Below are 13,700 nucleotides of genomic sequence, written 5' to 3'. Positions count from 1 at the left end.
GAACCAGTCATTAAACTTTGAGTCTCTTTTGGTAGAATCTGATTTGTTTTCTTCCTCTAAAGGTATTTTTGCGATAAATGCTGTGAAGGTAAATTGCAGATTGAGGATTTCATGTTAAATGTGTTTTTTCTGGGCAAAGCAAAATACATAAGACAAATATATTATTCTGCTGTGTTGAGTCCTGAAAGTTTGACCTTTTAAAATTAGCATAATAAAAACTGCTGCTTTTCATTTCCTGTTCACCGCATTGACTTGTCTTTATATGCAGGACTGAGGAGAAAACTGTATTCATATCATTTCTTGTTCCGAGAAACGCAACTTGAATACAATGACTCATCTGACTGAAGGTCAGCCTTGCTCATGGCCACAATGTTGGCAAAGTGCAAATGTTTCAAATGTGTGTTCAAGGACATTTCTTCAGGATAGATCCCTGATCAAATCTCCTCTGCACTCAGCATCAATGAACACTGACCACATCACACAGGTGGTGCTGCATGGAGTTGACCTCCCTCTGCTGGGAGAAGGACAAGAGGGAATTCACCTGCAGGGATGTGGTCATGTGTGCATTCAGACGACTACATATCGTTAGACTCTGGGTGCTGCTAGTATCGATGGGCAGTGTGGTCCCTCTGGAGGTGATGTGTTCTTTCAAGGCAACATTTCCAAGCCTTTTGATCGTTGACAAACAATAGAGTGTGTGTGCATTTGCATTCACCGTGAATGACTGTCACATATTTCAGTGATAATGTACGACTTTTGATTTCTTAAGGGGAACTTTGTTAATTGGGGATTCAAGCAGCTATTTTTATTTAAAGGTTTAATGAATAATAAATCACAACTGGATGGTCTCAGAGGTTTGAAAAACATTTAGATTTCATATTAATTTTACATTAATTTTACATTGCCTTATCAGAATTCACATCTCTCTCCCTCTCCACTGTCTCCCTGTTGGACTCATTTATAGACATTATTTTCTTATATATTAAACTTTACTTATTATTTATTAAGTGTGATACTATACTATATTATACCACATTATAGTTGATATACTGTGTGCTATTGCTGTATTATACTATATATTATGTTATACTATATTACTACATTACACCTTATGCCGTATTTTATATCCCATACCATATTATACTATAATATTACATTATGTCATATATCACATTTATATATTAATATGGACAAACACCGAATATCATTACTTAATCATATTATCTTATTCTGGTGTAAATTGTTTACATACAGTATACTAGATTAGTCACAGCCTTATCTCATAATTTTGTCTCTAATGGCTCTTGTACAGTTTCTGTTTTTACTCCTATTCTTATTTCAGTTTTATTTACCTCTTGTTATTTCTTTTGTTTGCTTTTTTCTGTATATCTGTAATTATTCCCTTCTGGTGATCAATAAAGGCTTATCTCGTTTTATTTGATCTTAAAATGAAGTAGAAACTGACACTGAAACTGAGAGACATTTTTTGAGCGTTCGTCACTTGGTATGTCCCTCTTTGCGTAATTAGTAGCGTCAAAGGAAACACTTTGCTGTCTCTGTTGCTAATGGATGATTTCAAATTTAAAGTGTACAATACAAACATGCTTGTGTGGTGACGAGAACCATAGTGTGTCTGTGTGCTGTATTTCTGTGATCTTCTTTCTTTATTGGGTCCGCTGAGTCTCTGAAACTCTTTAGTGTTGAGAAGCAATCTGGTCAGGCGAGATTTCTTCACGAACCAGTTTCAGTTGAGAGGCACAGCTGGAAAACTCCTCCTCTGACTTCTCCTTTAACAACAAAACCTGTGAGTGACAAAGCCTCTTTCATCTTCTCCTCTGAGTGGCCAAGAAAAACCACTACCCTTCTCTTTTACTCCAGCTCTCAGCAGCACACAGCTTCACCTCTCTGAAGAGATCGACAGAGCCTCATCATGGTGTCCGGTGGAAGACAGATCCTGGGTTTGGCCCTGGCCATCATCGGCTTCCTGGGGAGCATCATCATCTGCGCTCTCCCCACCTGGAAAGTCACAGCCTTCATTGGTGCCAACATCGTCACCTCTCAGGTGATCTGGGAGGGTTTGTGGATGAACTGCGTGACCCAGAGTACAGGCCAGATGCAGTGCAAAGTCTACGACTCTCTCCTGGCCTTACCGCAAGACCTGCAGGCTGCCAGAGCGCTCGTCGTCATTGCCATCATCGTCGGGGTCTTTGGGATCCTCCTTGGCGTGGTCGGGGGCAAGTGCACCAACTTCGTGGAGGACGAAAGGCAAAAGAGCAAAGTGGCCATTGCTTCTGGAATCGTCTTCATCATCGCAGGCCTGTTGGTGCTCATCCCCGTGTGCTGGACCGCCAACACCATCATTCGTGATTTCTACAACCCTATTTTGACCAACGCTCAGAGGAGGGAGCTGGGGGCCTCTCTCTACATCGGCTGGGGCTCCGCTGGGCTGCTGTTCCTGGGTGGGGGCCTCCTCTGCAGCTCCTGCCCCCCCAGCGATGACAACAACTATGACGTGAAGTACGTCAAGGCTCGCTCTGTGGATAGCAGCAAGGCCTACGTTTAGATCTATCGTTTAGACAGATTGTCCCATGAAGATGAGTCAAGTTTCCACCATTTAGAATAATAATGTCTGTAATGTGATGAAAGCAGATGGGAGCCTTTGCAGTATGAGTGTGTAACTTGAGCCTGTGTGTTAGTCCTCAAGAATAATACATGTTGTAAATGTGCAGTTTTTGATTCTCTAAATGTGAACATACTATGTTTTTGTACTTTACACCACTATGGACACTTTCCATTGCATCCTTTTTTGTTTATGTTGTTCATTATTCCCACAGACATGCTCTCTATGATGTGTGACATTCAGAGCGTATGTGTTAGGAAACATTGTGTATCTGAGAAATCTATGATTGACTCATATAAGCTCATTTTATTTTGTTGACGTTTCTCTCTTTGTATTATTTTGTCTCTTTTTGTATTATTGTACGCCATTAAAATTTAGGTCATTTGTAAGACACACGCTTGTGAGCATGTGATTTTCTTTGCCCCCATTCTTCCATCTCGTCATGGCGGGGGAAGAACAGTTACAGTGATGACAAATGCCAAAAAAACTCGCTGAACGGTGGGTCTGGTTTTTCAAGTGTGCATGAGAGAATCCTTACAAACAGGTTGTGCGGCAATGTCATCCTGCCTGCCAAAGAAATGCTGCTACATAAACAGAGGAGGCTGAGCAATAACTGTGTGTTTGTGTGTATGTTTTGAGTTTGAATGTGTGCATGTAGAATTCCCACTTTATATCTCAGAAGACTGATCAGGTTTGAAAAAGTTTTGCACAGAAAAAAGAGATTTGTTTGTGTCCTTTAAGCACAATTGAATAGTTTGTTTGTCACAAAACTGTGTAGGGGGGAAGAGAATACACTAAAAGTATCACTCTGAACTTTACAAGGTCACAAGATTAAAGATTATTTTGAGCCTGATTAAATTGTTGAGCAGTGTGTGTGTGTGTGTGTGGAGAGAGAGAGGTTTTGCATGTTTCAAACAGGTTTTTCCATGCAGTTGCAGCTGCCAGACTGAAACTGGTTTTCTCCCAGGAGATTATGTTTCACATCATTCTCCTTTTGTTGCACGAACACATTCCGCATGCACGCATTGTTCACATGCACACATTCATTGTCAGAGGATATATTCACACTCACATTTGCACTTCTTTCCTTGTGAGGACCCTAACCTTAACCATTACGACCAAATGCCTAACCCTAGCCCGAACAAATTGTCCTCACTTTCCAAAAGTGTCCTCACTGTGTTGGTTAAAAACAGTCCTCACTATGCGGCTATGTAGCAAGCACAAGTAGACACACACGCATACAGACTCACCCACACACACACACACACACTGAGCTCACACATGTACTAACTTTTAAATCGAATCAAATAGGATTAGTTTTTTATATTTGCAATCCAATTCAGCGTCTCTGCAGAAAGATAGCTCATGACTGAATAAAGACAACAATGCCCAGAGGCCAATCATTCTCTCTGCTTCATTCAAAGCTTATTGTTTCAAAGATAATCTCTTCAGACAAAGATAATAAGGGAGGGAAGAGATGATGTCACAGTTTCACAGCTACCTCTCTCTCTCTCTCTCTGTCTCTCTCTGTTTTTCCATCTACCTCCTCCCCTTTCTTTTCCCTAAAGAGTAGGTGTGGTGCATCCTCACCTGGCCAGTAGCACACAGGCAGCCGCTCAGGTGACAGAAAAAAGAGAACACTCTCAGGTAGAGAAATAAAGAGAGAAGGGACAGAGAGAGGGGGGAGGGCAGCATGTAGGGATACCAAGGAGGAGGGGGAGAAAGAGGCGAAGTCGTCTGTAAACAAATGAACTGAGGCTGAAGTGAGACACACCTGGAGTCAAGTAAAAGCTGCTGGAGGTTGGACTGAAAACTGAAATAGTCAGACAGAGCTCTGCGTTGCCGGGATATATTCTTCACAACACTGCAACAATGGCAAGGAAAAGATAATGGAAGAAACGCATAAAAATGGAGGCATGTGAAAAGGGCAACATCACATGTTGAGAAAGACTGACAGAGAGAAGCTCACAGACAACAGAGAAGAGTGACGAGAGAGACCAGGAGCGAAAGCAAAACAAGCTCCACAGAAAAGAGTGCGGAGCACTTCTCAAAGGTCTGCGAGGATCCAGCAGCTTCAGAGATCTTCCCTCCACCTCTACATCATGGCCTCTATGGGCATGCAGATGCTGGCCAGCTCCTTGTGCCTCCTGGGTTGGGCAGGGGTCATCATCAGCTGCATACTGCCCATGTGGCGGGTCACGGCCTTTGTGGGCAGCACCATTGTCACCTCCCAGACCATCTGGGAGGGCATCTGGATGACCTGCGTGGTCCAGAGCACAGGGCAGATCCAATGTAAACCTTACGAGTCTCTCCTTGCTCTCAGCACCGACCTGCAGGCCGCCAGGGCTCTCACTGTCCTCGCCATCACTACGGGAGGTGTGGGCCTCATTCTGGCCTTCATTGGCGGGAAGTGCACTCGATTTTTGGATGATGAAGGAGGCGGCGTTAAGGGCAAAGTGGCTGTTGCAGCAGGGGCTGTGCTGATCGTCACAGGGCTGCTGTGTTTGATTCCCACGTCGTGGGCAGCCGGAGCCGTTGTGAGGAAGTTCTACAGCGCCTCCATTGATGCTCAGCGGAGGGAGCTTGGAGCTTGTCTCTACATCGGCTGGGGAGCATCCATCCTGCTTATTCTGGGAGGGGGGTTGTTCATCAGCTCAGCATGCCCCCTCAAAGCCCACGACGCGGACAAGAGTCCCTCTGTCCGCTACCTTGTGGTCCGCTCCTCCAATGGGAACAGCCAGGCAGGTTCTCATCGCAGCAGAGTACCACCAGCAAAGTCTCAGCCTGTTGGAGCGGTGTTTCCTAGGTCTCAGAGCTACGAGGGCGCATCAACAAAGTCTCAGCTGTACACAAGGCCTCCCTGGGAGGACGGGCCTGAGAACACCTCGAAGCAGGGGTCAGAAGGTTCATGGGCACCGTCAACAAAGTCTCAGATGAAAAGGCCAGAGTCGACAAAATCTGAACACAGCGAGGCGCCGTCTACAAAGTCTCAGCTGAAACTAGCAGAAACGAAGGAGAACCTATCAGCTGCGAGCGAAAATGAGGACGCATCCTCTAATCCAGCGAGAACATACCTGTAATATGGACACACACACACACACAGAAACACAACAAGTTATTTAGATGTAGTAGTTTACTTATTTTGTGACTGTTTACTGATGAAAAGTAGTTCGTGAGGTCGGCATTGTTGTCCTCTTTCTCGTCCGTCATGTTGTTTTGATCAGAGGACAGAAGGGAAAACGGTCTGGCCTGCATTCATCAGCTTGAATATGTTATGTGCACTAAAACTGAACTCAGAACCAAATACAGAAGCGAACTAAATCCAGGTGCAAGTGAAGTATGCCATCAATGTCTTCTTCTTCAAAATCAACCTTTTCAAGATAAACATCATTAGCATTAATTTTCACATGTTTAATTTGACATGTGACATATGACCGTTGCAGTGAATGAGGATGAATCCGTCCACATGAAGAATTTTACCTCAGACTTTTAAGCTTGTTTGTTATACAGCACCCTGAATGCAACATGAGTAATGAAGAAGCTTGAAGCAGGGACATATTTTAGCCTATTTTCCATCATTGCTGTAAATTGATCGACTTGTTGCAAACAAAAGTTACATTTTTTTGTGTTACGTCAGCTAAAAAACTGTTATTGTCAGCAGGGCTTTCTGTGAAGATGCAGATTTTGCTTTTTGTCACAACTGTGAAATGTAGTTTTATGTGTATGTTATTTGGACAGATAATATTAACAGATATTTTTGTGTTTACCTTTCAATGACTGCATTTTCATCAAGCAAGTCATAGCCTTTGTTTCACTTATCTAAATGTTTTAAACGTGCTGAAAAGAGCCATTCCTTTCATGTTTACAGCATCCCCCTGGACTTTCAGCTCTCTTCCTGGCAATTTAAATCCACAAGACAAACTGGTTTGACAGAGAGTGAGGTTACAGCTGCAGTGTGCAATGTGCTTGTGGAGGATTCAAATTTTCTTTTAGTGAATCATGTTTATGGAACATTTGTCGTTTTGTTTTTTTCTTATTCAAATGTGTAGTTGCATCATTATCTGCTCATAATCAAATGCCGCCAATTCAAAATGCAAAATAGTTTTACTTAAGAGAAGACCTTGTGTTATGGACAGTACGAAAACATATATGTGAGGAAGAAACTGAAGAAATTTGCATGAGTAATGAGCTAATACAGAAAGAAAACAATGAAGGAAGCCCAAAAATATGAACTTTTTGGAGAAAGCCCTCTCAGGTTTGTTTCACTTCTCCATAATGACTTCACAACACAGGCTGGAGACATTTGTTTTCAGGAAAACATAGCAGGTATTATCACTGGATAAATGCTGCCTTGTTTTGAGTGATCCTATAAACTCTCCACAGCATCACAAGGTGTGCTAGAAGATCTAGTTTAACCTGTTAATATTCAGTAGCTTCAAGGATGTTAGAATAATCTTATTAACAAGCTTATGTATTGTGTTTCAAGTGTAACATTCAAATGCAATACTCCATGTTTTTTAATGGCTGCAATATTCTGTCAAATAGAAATATTCTTGATATTCTCTCTAAAATTCTGCCTGACATCTTTGGTATTGTTGGTATGTGGATCTGAAATAAAGTTCTGAGGGTTTGAACAATGTTTGGCCAGACAGTTTGACTGAACATCTGGTGACACACCACAACACAGGACTGATGATCATGCTCATCTCATGGTATTGAGAAACACTGCCATCTTGTGGTGTCACTATCTATCCATCAATGGGGGGCATGTTTAAGTCTTTATTGCAGTCTTTATTAGAGAGATGCAACAAACGTCCATCTCTGAACTATTTTCTCAACTTCTCTCAAACTATAACAAATTTAAGAAGGTTTCTTAGAACAGCTGAATCATCTCGATTTACTTACGCGTTTGTGTCAATAATGACCAGAACATCTGGGGCTTCTTCATTTATTAAAACATGAATAGTGTCTTATTTGGACAAAGGGTATTCTGGTGGAGCAGACCAGGCCCCTTACGCAATGAGGGATCACATTTGAACTGTCCTTATATTGAGGATTTATTCTGAAATTAACTTATTTGATGTCTGCCTCTTGAGACGTCTAATTGCCTTCACTGCCTGTTACTTAATTTTGCTGAAAAATGATAGAATTACAATTCTTCCTCAGCTGAGAGGGATGGAGAAACTCCAGGCCTGGAGGAGATCGGGGTAGGGGTACAAGCAGCAGAGATGAGCTATGATCTGTGCCCTGCACGTGTGGCAGTAGAAAAAGGCTGACCATAGTCAACCTACACTCCATGCATTTTGATTGTTAGTGACAGTATACTGTCCCATAACTGATCAAGTCCCCAAGTTTCACTCTATCGCTCTCAGGTTTTACTATAGGCACATAACGTTATGGTTGGCAGGGAAATACGTAAAAATGGTAATGCCTCTTCCAACAGATTTTTTATTGATCCTGCTTAAACTATCTGTCTCCAGTGAATATCATAGTCAGCCTGAAGTCATTTGTTTGGCTCCTTTCTTTCCAGCTCATCAGGAGCTCATCAGGACAGATGGTTCTGAGGACAGGAGTCAGACTCAGTGGTGTCAGTTGATCTAATGTGTATTGACTTGACAAGCTGGTCAGGAAGGCCAAATCTGCGGTGGGACTCATCTAAATGCCTTCACGGCGAGTGATTGCACTCCTTTATGCCATTGTAGCCCTCCCTGCCCAGTCTGCGCTGCCTAGAATGCAATTCACAGCCTCTAAATGCACCCCTGCCCGTTCTCGCCTATTACTCTAATCTGTGTGCCAAATGCCATGGGACAGATGGCAGCTAAAACAGATGGGAGTAACAGTTTCAGGGTTTCAACACATAAAGAGGTAGTGGTCCCATCTCTGGGCAAAACAAACTCTCTGAATGATACTCATTCTCCCAGCTCTGATAGTCCTGTGGCTCTGGACATCACGCTGTGATGAGGCCCTGTGAGGGAAAGCCTCTCCCTCATCCACTTATCTGCCTCACTCTTCTTTAGGTCTCACAGAGTCTGAGCAGATTAATCATTGCCATTCAGGCAGTTTGTGCAGCAAAATGCCCTTAAACTGATTCTCTGACAGAGACAGTTTTTTTTTTTAATTATTATTACTGTGGAGCACCCAGTCTACTTCATTTCAGCTTCTTCTCCACACATTAAAAACACACTAAAGTGGAGAGGCACTAAGGAATGGACACTGGGGTAATGGGTAATCTGTCATTTAGGTTCAGTGTCTCTTGACCCATTTTTAGTTTTATTTTTCTATAAGCTTCATTGTTCCTACTGTGCTGTGCATTTTCTTATATTAATATACATTATACTTATCAAATGCACCTTTGCTAATGTCATTTAGATACTAAACTGCATTATGTTGTATGCATTTATTATTGTGCTCCAGTCAATGATAACAAAGCTGAATCTAATGTAATCTAACATATGTGGCCCTAGCTCATTTTAGTTCGGATAATATCTCATTTGTCCTATATGGGAAATTCTTTTTGCAGCAATATATATTAAACACCCAATAAAACATTAAGAACTACACGTTAAAAAAGTATATATATGTTTACGTTTTCAGTGAATTTTTTTTTGATGATTTTTACTGTCTCTTCTGTCTTTTTTCTCTTCTTTGAGAGGACTCAGAAGGACACAAATAAATGATTTTAGTCAGCTTTTTAAAAGCTTTATTCTTCCAAACCTGTAAAATGTGACAGTAATTTAATGTACAGCAGTAACCAGCAATGTGAAGTACATAACAAGTGTTGTTTGATCCAGATTTCAATGGTTAAGTTGATGTTAAGTCTCTATATTAAGATCCAGTGATGAACAGAATCCAAAACCTTGGAGGAATCTTATTTCAATGTTATTATGTGACAACACAAGAGGGAAGTCACATTCAGAGTCACATTATTTGAGACATGCTGTAAATATGCAGTTAAATTATCTCAGAGGCAGATATATCAGTATTTTCTAAAGAATCATAGTCAGCTCTCAGTTGTGCACAATCTTTTGGTTGTTCTTGTACACACACACACACACACACACACACACACACACACACACACACACACCAATAGCACCTGTTCGTGACCACACACAGTGAACTGGAAATAGTTGACCCCTCTGGTGCTGTGAAGAAACCTAAAGACCAGAAAAAACAACAATTTATTTATGTAGATTTACATGACATCTCATGTGACCTGCTGTAGTTATCCTTCACTCTGGCCTCGATGTTCCTCAGCTCCACCTCGAGTCCCACCGCCACGTCTCTCAGTGCCCCCACCTCTGCCCACATGTCAGGAGTGGTTTGTTTTGTGGTCTGCTCGGTCGATTCCTTGGCTGCATCTCTTGCAGCTGTCTTCTGAAACTCGCTGATCTCACCCGCCTCACAGAGGCCTCCACCCTCCCTCTGAACCTGCACAGGCCGAGCAGCAGCAACAGCAAACAAAGACCAACCCTCATTGTACATTTATATGTCTTCACAAACATACAGCAGTGCAGCTCTTGAGCCCTCTGGTGGCAAACAAAATACTTAAACTCAGTTTGGACAACACAAAGGTCCAGATGTCTCAGCTATGGTCAGGGGTCAAAGGTCTCTCTTAACTCTCTTAAGTGCTGAACACATTGTGCAGCTGCACCAGATCTAAATGACTATCAGTCTGACTGGCTTTAAATTTAGCAAAATGTATCCTGGTAGAGAGCGTGCAATTTTTTTTTTGTTATTATAAGATGTGACTACACAGTTAAATGCAGTTCTAGCCCCCTTCAAGCTTTAGGCACAGAAAATATTCAAATATTTAAATTAGAATAATCTAATTCATGCAAGTATTAATGTACTAAAGACACACAGTAAACAGAAATAAGTTTCACCTACATTTATTACACAGCTCTCATGTTCAGACCACCAATTTGTACGAAGAGGACTTAACTGTATAAGATACTGTACATGCGTAGCAATCCAAAGTTGTTTATGAGGAGGACAACAAGGACATTTTTCAGATATCATTTCGTTGCATGTAACATGAATACTGATGATCATGAAACTAAACCATTTAGTTGTGAACATTTCAGGTTCTATTTTCATCCAGATGTGCAGCTTTGTATCTTCAATTTTGAGTCCGTAAGTGACTGAAAATGTCGAAACATCTTGACACTTTCTTTCTGAAGTGTATAGTGAGTTATTAGAATGCTTTGTATCTTCTTGAATGAAGTCGTTGAATGCCTTTGCTGGTGTGATGTCACAACTACATGGTCCTGCACTGTGCTGTAGTTATAGCTTCTTATACATGTACACGGCACCAGATATGTAGCCGTCCTCCTGCTCTGACACCGCTCTCTCCCAGTCTTCCACCTCAGTGACCTCTACACAAGCCCACAGCCCCTCTTCCTCCATCTGCTTCAGCTCACGCTCCAAGGCGGCTTTGTACTCCTTGTTGGTAAGGTTACTTCTGGTTGTCATGCAAACGTAGCCACCTGGTGTGAAAAAGGTGACAGTGCAGCAGTATTGTTGAGTGGTTATAAGACAGCTAGAATGTGGAGATACTGATTAAGAGTCAAAGGTCAGAACTGCAGTTGTGACAACATCAAACCAAAAAACAGATTCTCACCAGGTTTGGTGGACTTGCACAACTCTCTGACCACATCGACTGGGACCTGACCAAGACTCAGCGCTCCAACAATCACAACCACATCAAACAAACCTGCAGGAGGTGAAGAGGGGCGAGGTGGAGGAGTGAAGAAGATAAGTCATTTAATTTAGATCATAACAGTTCCATAAGAATTGCACAAGACTACTGCTACTACTGCTAATAATACTACAGATTAATAACATTTAAGAGCCATAATATCATGAGGATTTTTTAATATCAAGCTTGCAAAGTCTATCACAAATGAACATACAGGATAGATAATAAAATAACCAAAAATTTGTAACAATTCTGCAGCCACCTACTGAATCGCAGTGATCAGTGACCCCCGTGAAATAATGAACCACTAAATTACCCCACTGGACAGGCAGAGGCTCGTCTCCCAGCATGGACAGCTTCAGGTCCTGGTACAACCCGCTCTTTCTGGCCAACTCCAGCATAGCATCGCTTCCATCAATACCCACAAAATGTCCAAATCCATGTCTCCTCATCTGGACAACAGAGACACATTTGGTTGTTGATCAGTCATACTGGTCAAATCAATCGAATGTGGGAATTAAAAGCTGATAGTGACAAGGTTGGTGCAAGAAAGGAAGAGTCTTAAATAAAAGGTTTAATCTAAACCAGTAAAAATATGCAAGGAGAGAATCAAACATTTTAAGGAATTATTTTGTCTTCTAAACTGGACCCAACATCACAGAAGTAATATTTCATATAAAATAATATTTTTGGTCACTCTATGAAGAAAAACTGAAAAGCATTCTCTGAAAAAGACTTGTGTCACATATTTGATTGCCTCTTTTAATTCAGTTTTCGTCGGACCAGAATCGTATCAGTGCAGGAGTTTACCTGTTTGGCAACCAGTCCGGTACCACAGGCCACATCCAACACGACAGCTGCTTCGCGATTGCCGCTGAAATGGGAGGAGATGCTGTTTGCCGCCAGACTCGGTGCACGGTAGTCCAGAACAGCCACATCCTATTTGTACAAATTTCAAGAAAGAATAGTGGCTTTTAGCACAGATTAAGAAGGCAAACATGAACAGTTATCTGAACATATTTAATAATTATGGTAGAAAAACAAACATCATACTATTGAATATATACCTTTTTTGCCGTGAGCACTGTGAAACTACATTTGGCTAGAAATAAAGAAAATATTAGATATTTTTTATTTGAGAAAACACACAGACTCAGAGACACAAAATGTTATTATATTTTGGACTGCATTATTTGTCTTAGTATTGCTTTTCAACCAGATATGTTTCACTTAATTTCTGCACAACAATATCACTAAAAGTACATTTGCTTTAAAACTCCCAATATTTTGCTGATATCATCTTAATGCACTTCAGTTTTCTCACCTGATCGTAGTTATTTGCCCAGGAGTTGTAGAAGTTGGACTTTTCTCTTGATGTGGAGCTCTTATGAGCCAATAAGATAGTTGCTTTCACATTTTCAAATGTGTTAGTGGCAGTGGACATTATATACAAACCTGTTTAAATGAAGGAACCAGAGACAAGACGGTTAAGTGATAATAACAGTGGATATCAGAACATATATTACAGATTTCAAGTTTAAAGTGTGAGCGACAGTTCAGCTCCCTGTGCTTTTATCTTATCTTGTGCTCCTTGTAAACCAGTCATCTTCTAACAAGCTGATCGCCTCACTTTCTGGTTTTGATTTGGTCTTACTGTAATTTGTTGCCAAATGCAACTGAAAGTCTGACAGTCTCCAAGTCAATTATGGAATTCAACAAACTGTTTTCATGGTTTTATTTCAATTGTTTAACTACCCATCATTTAAAATATGGAAAATATGGGAACGATGTGGCACGCTGTGTAACTACAACACTGAAAGCCACTGCTAGCTCAGTTTGCCTTGCTTAATGTCCGTTTAAGTAAATAACAATGACTTATTGAAACTTTTAATTACACTGTTTTTGAGACTTGGCTTGTCTGACCTCTCATATGATACTGAAATACATAGCCTGCTGCTACAATTACTTAACATTACACGAGAGATTAACATGCATGGTAGGAACAGTTACCTACAGTCGCCTCGTTGTGATGTGAACAAAAAATTAGCGTCTGGCAGTTTCTTCTTCAGTTTACAATTCAATAGTAAGTTGGTTTTCTCCAGTTGTTTCCTAAATGTAGTTATATATTATGGAGGACTTGCTGCTGACACAGTGTTGTTATTAAGGGCAGAACGGACCAGGAAGCAATAGTAGTATGAGTTCACTGGTCCCTCAGAAAAAACCTGCAGGTGCTGAACGTCCATGGCACATTCCAGCCTCTTCCGATAAAAAAACAGCATTTTCCTTCCTGCCTGTCTGAACGTTTTGTTTCCTCTGTGTACTTTTTATACGAATAGACAGTCAGATAGTCCCCCCCCGAGTCTCAATTTGAAGTCGCTT

General features: G+C 41.3%; 3 protein-coding genes across 4 annotated transcripts; 2 read left to right on the top strand and 1 right to left on the bottom strand.

The window, feature by feature from the left end:
* The first annotated feature begins 1,792 nt into the window (after nt 1-1,792).
* On the top strand, nt 1,793-3,334 carry LOC121617175 (claudin-4-like). The gene has a single exon (XM_041952247.1). It carries the CDS (start codon nt 1,931-1,933, stop codon nt 2,561-2,563), a length of 633 nt encoding a protein of 210 aa, XP_041808181.1. The 5' UTR covers nt 1,793-1,930; the 3' UTR covers nt 2,564-3,334.
* An 897-nt stretch (nt 3,335-4,231) lies between these two features.
* LOC121617173 (claudin-4-like) lies at nt 4,232-7,251 on the top strand. Its single transcript, XM_041952244.1, has one exon. The coding sequence runs from the start codon at nt 4,723-4,725 to the stop codon at nt 5,698-5,700; it is 978 nt and encodes a 325-aa protein (XP_041808178.1). The 5' UTR covers nt 4,232-4,722; the 3' UTR covers nt 5,701-7,251.
* Nucleotides 7,252-10,486: 3,235 nt separating this feature from the next.
* Nucleotides 10,487-13,666, bottom strand: mettl27 (methyltransferase like 27). 2 transcript variants are annotated; one of them, XM_041952246.1, is made up of 6 exons: nt 13,332-13,666; nt 12,646-12,776; nt 12,132-12,260; nt 11,638-11,773; nt 11,244-11,336; nt 10,487-11,109 (listed from the first exon to the last, which is right to left on the bottom strand). In XM_041952246.1, exons 2-6 carry the CDS (start codon nt 12,763-12,765, stop codon nt 10,907-10,909), a joined length of 681 nt encoding a protein of 226 aa, XP_041808180.1. In that variant the 5' UTR covers nt 12,766-12,776; nt 13,332-13,666; the 3' UTR covers nt 10,487-10,906. The 2 variants fall into 2 exon arrangements, with proteins under 2 accessions (XP_041808180.1, XP_041808179.1); XM_041952245.1 differs by having other exon boundaries at nt 13,336-13,666.
* Nucleotides 13,667-13,700: the final 34 nt, after the last annotated feature.

The sequence above is a fragment of the Chelmon rostratus genome, chromosome 14 (genome assembly GCF_017976325.1).
Source record: "Chelmon rostratus isolate fCheRos1 chromosome 14, fCheRos1.pri, whole genome shotgun sequence".
In the NCBI taxonomy this organism is placed as follows: domain Eukaryota; kingdom Metazoa; phylum Chordata; class Actinopteri; order Chaetodontiformes; family Chaetodontidae; genus Chelmon; species Chelmon rostratus.
Note: the sequence above shows the minus strand (reverse complement) of the source record. Positions and strands in the feature narration are given on the sequence as shown.

Coding starts and splice junctions, on each gene's coding strand:
- LOC121617175 (XM_041952247.1), top strand. CDS start 1,931: ATGGTGTCCGGTGGAAGACAGATCCTGGGTTTGGCCCTGGCCATCATC.
- LOC121617173 (XM_041952244.1), top strand. CDS start 4,723: ATGGCCTCTATGGGCATGCAGATGCTGGCCAGCTCCTTGTGCCTCCTG.
- mettl27 (XM_041952246.1), bottom strand. CDS start 12,765: ATGTCCACTGCCACTAACACATTTGAAAATGTGAAAGCAACTATCTTA. Junction 11,774..12,131: donor CCGGACTGGTTGCCAAACAG/GTAAACTCCTGC, acceptor TCTGTTGTCCAG/ATGAGGAGACATGGATTTGG. Junction 11,110..11,243: donor GTGCAAGTCCACCAAACCTG/GTGAGAATCTGT, acceptor TTTTCACACCAG/GTGGCTACGTTTGCATGACA.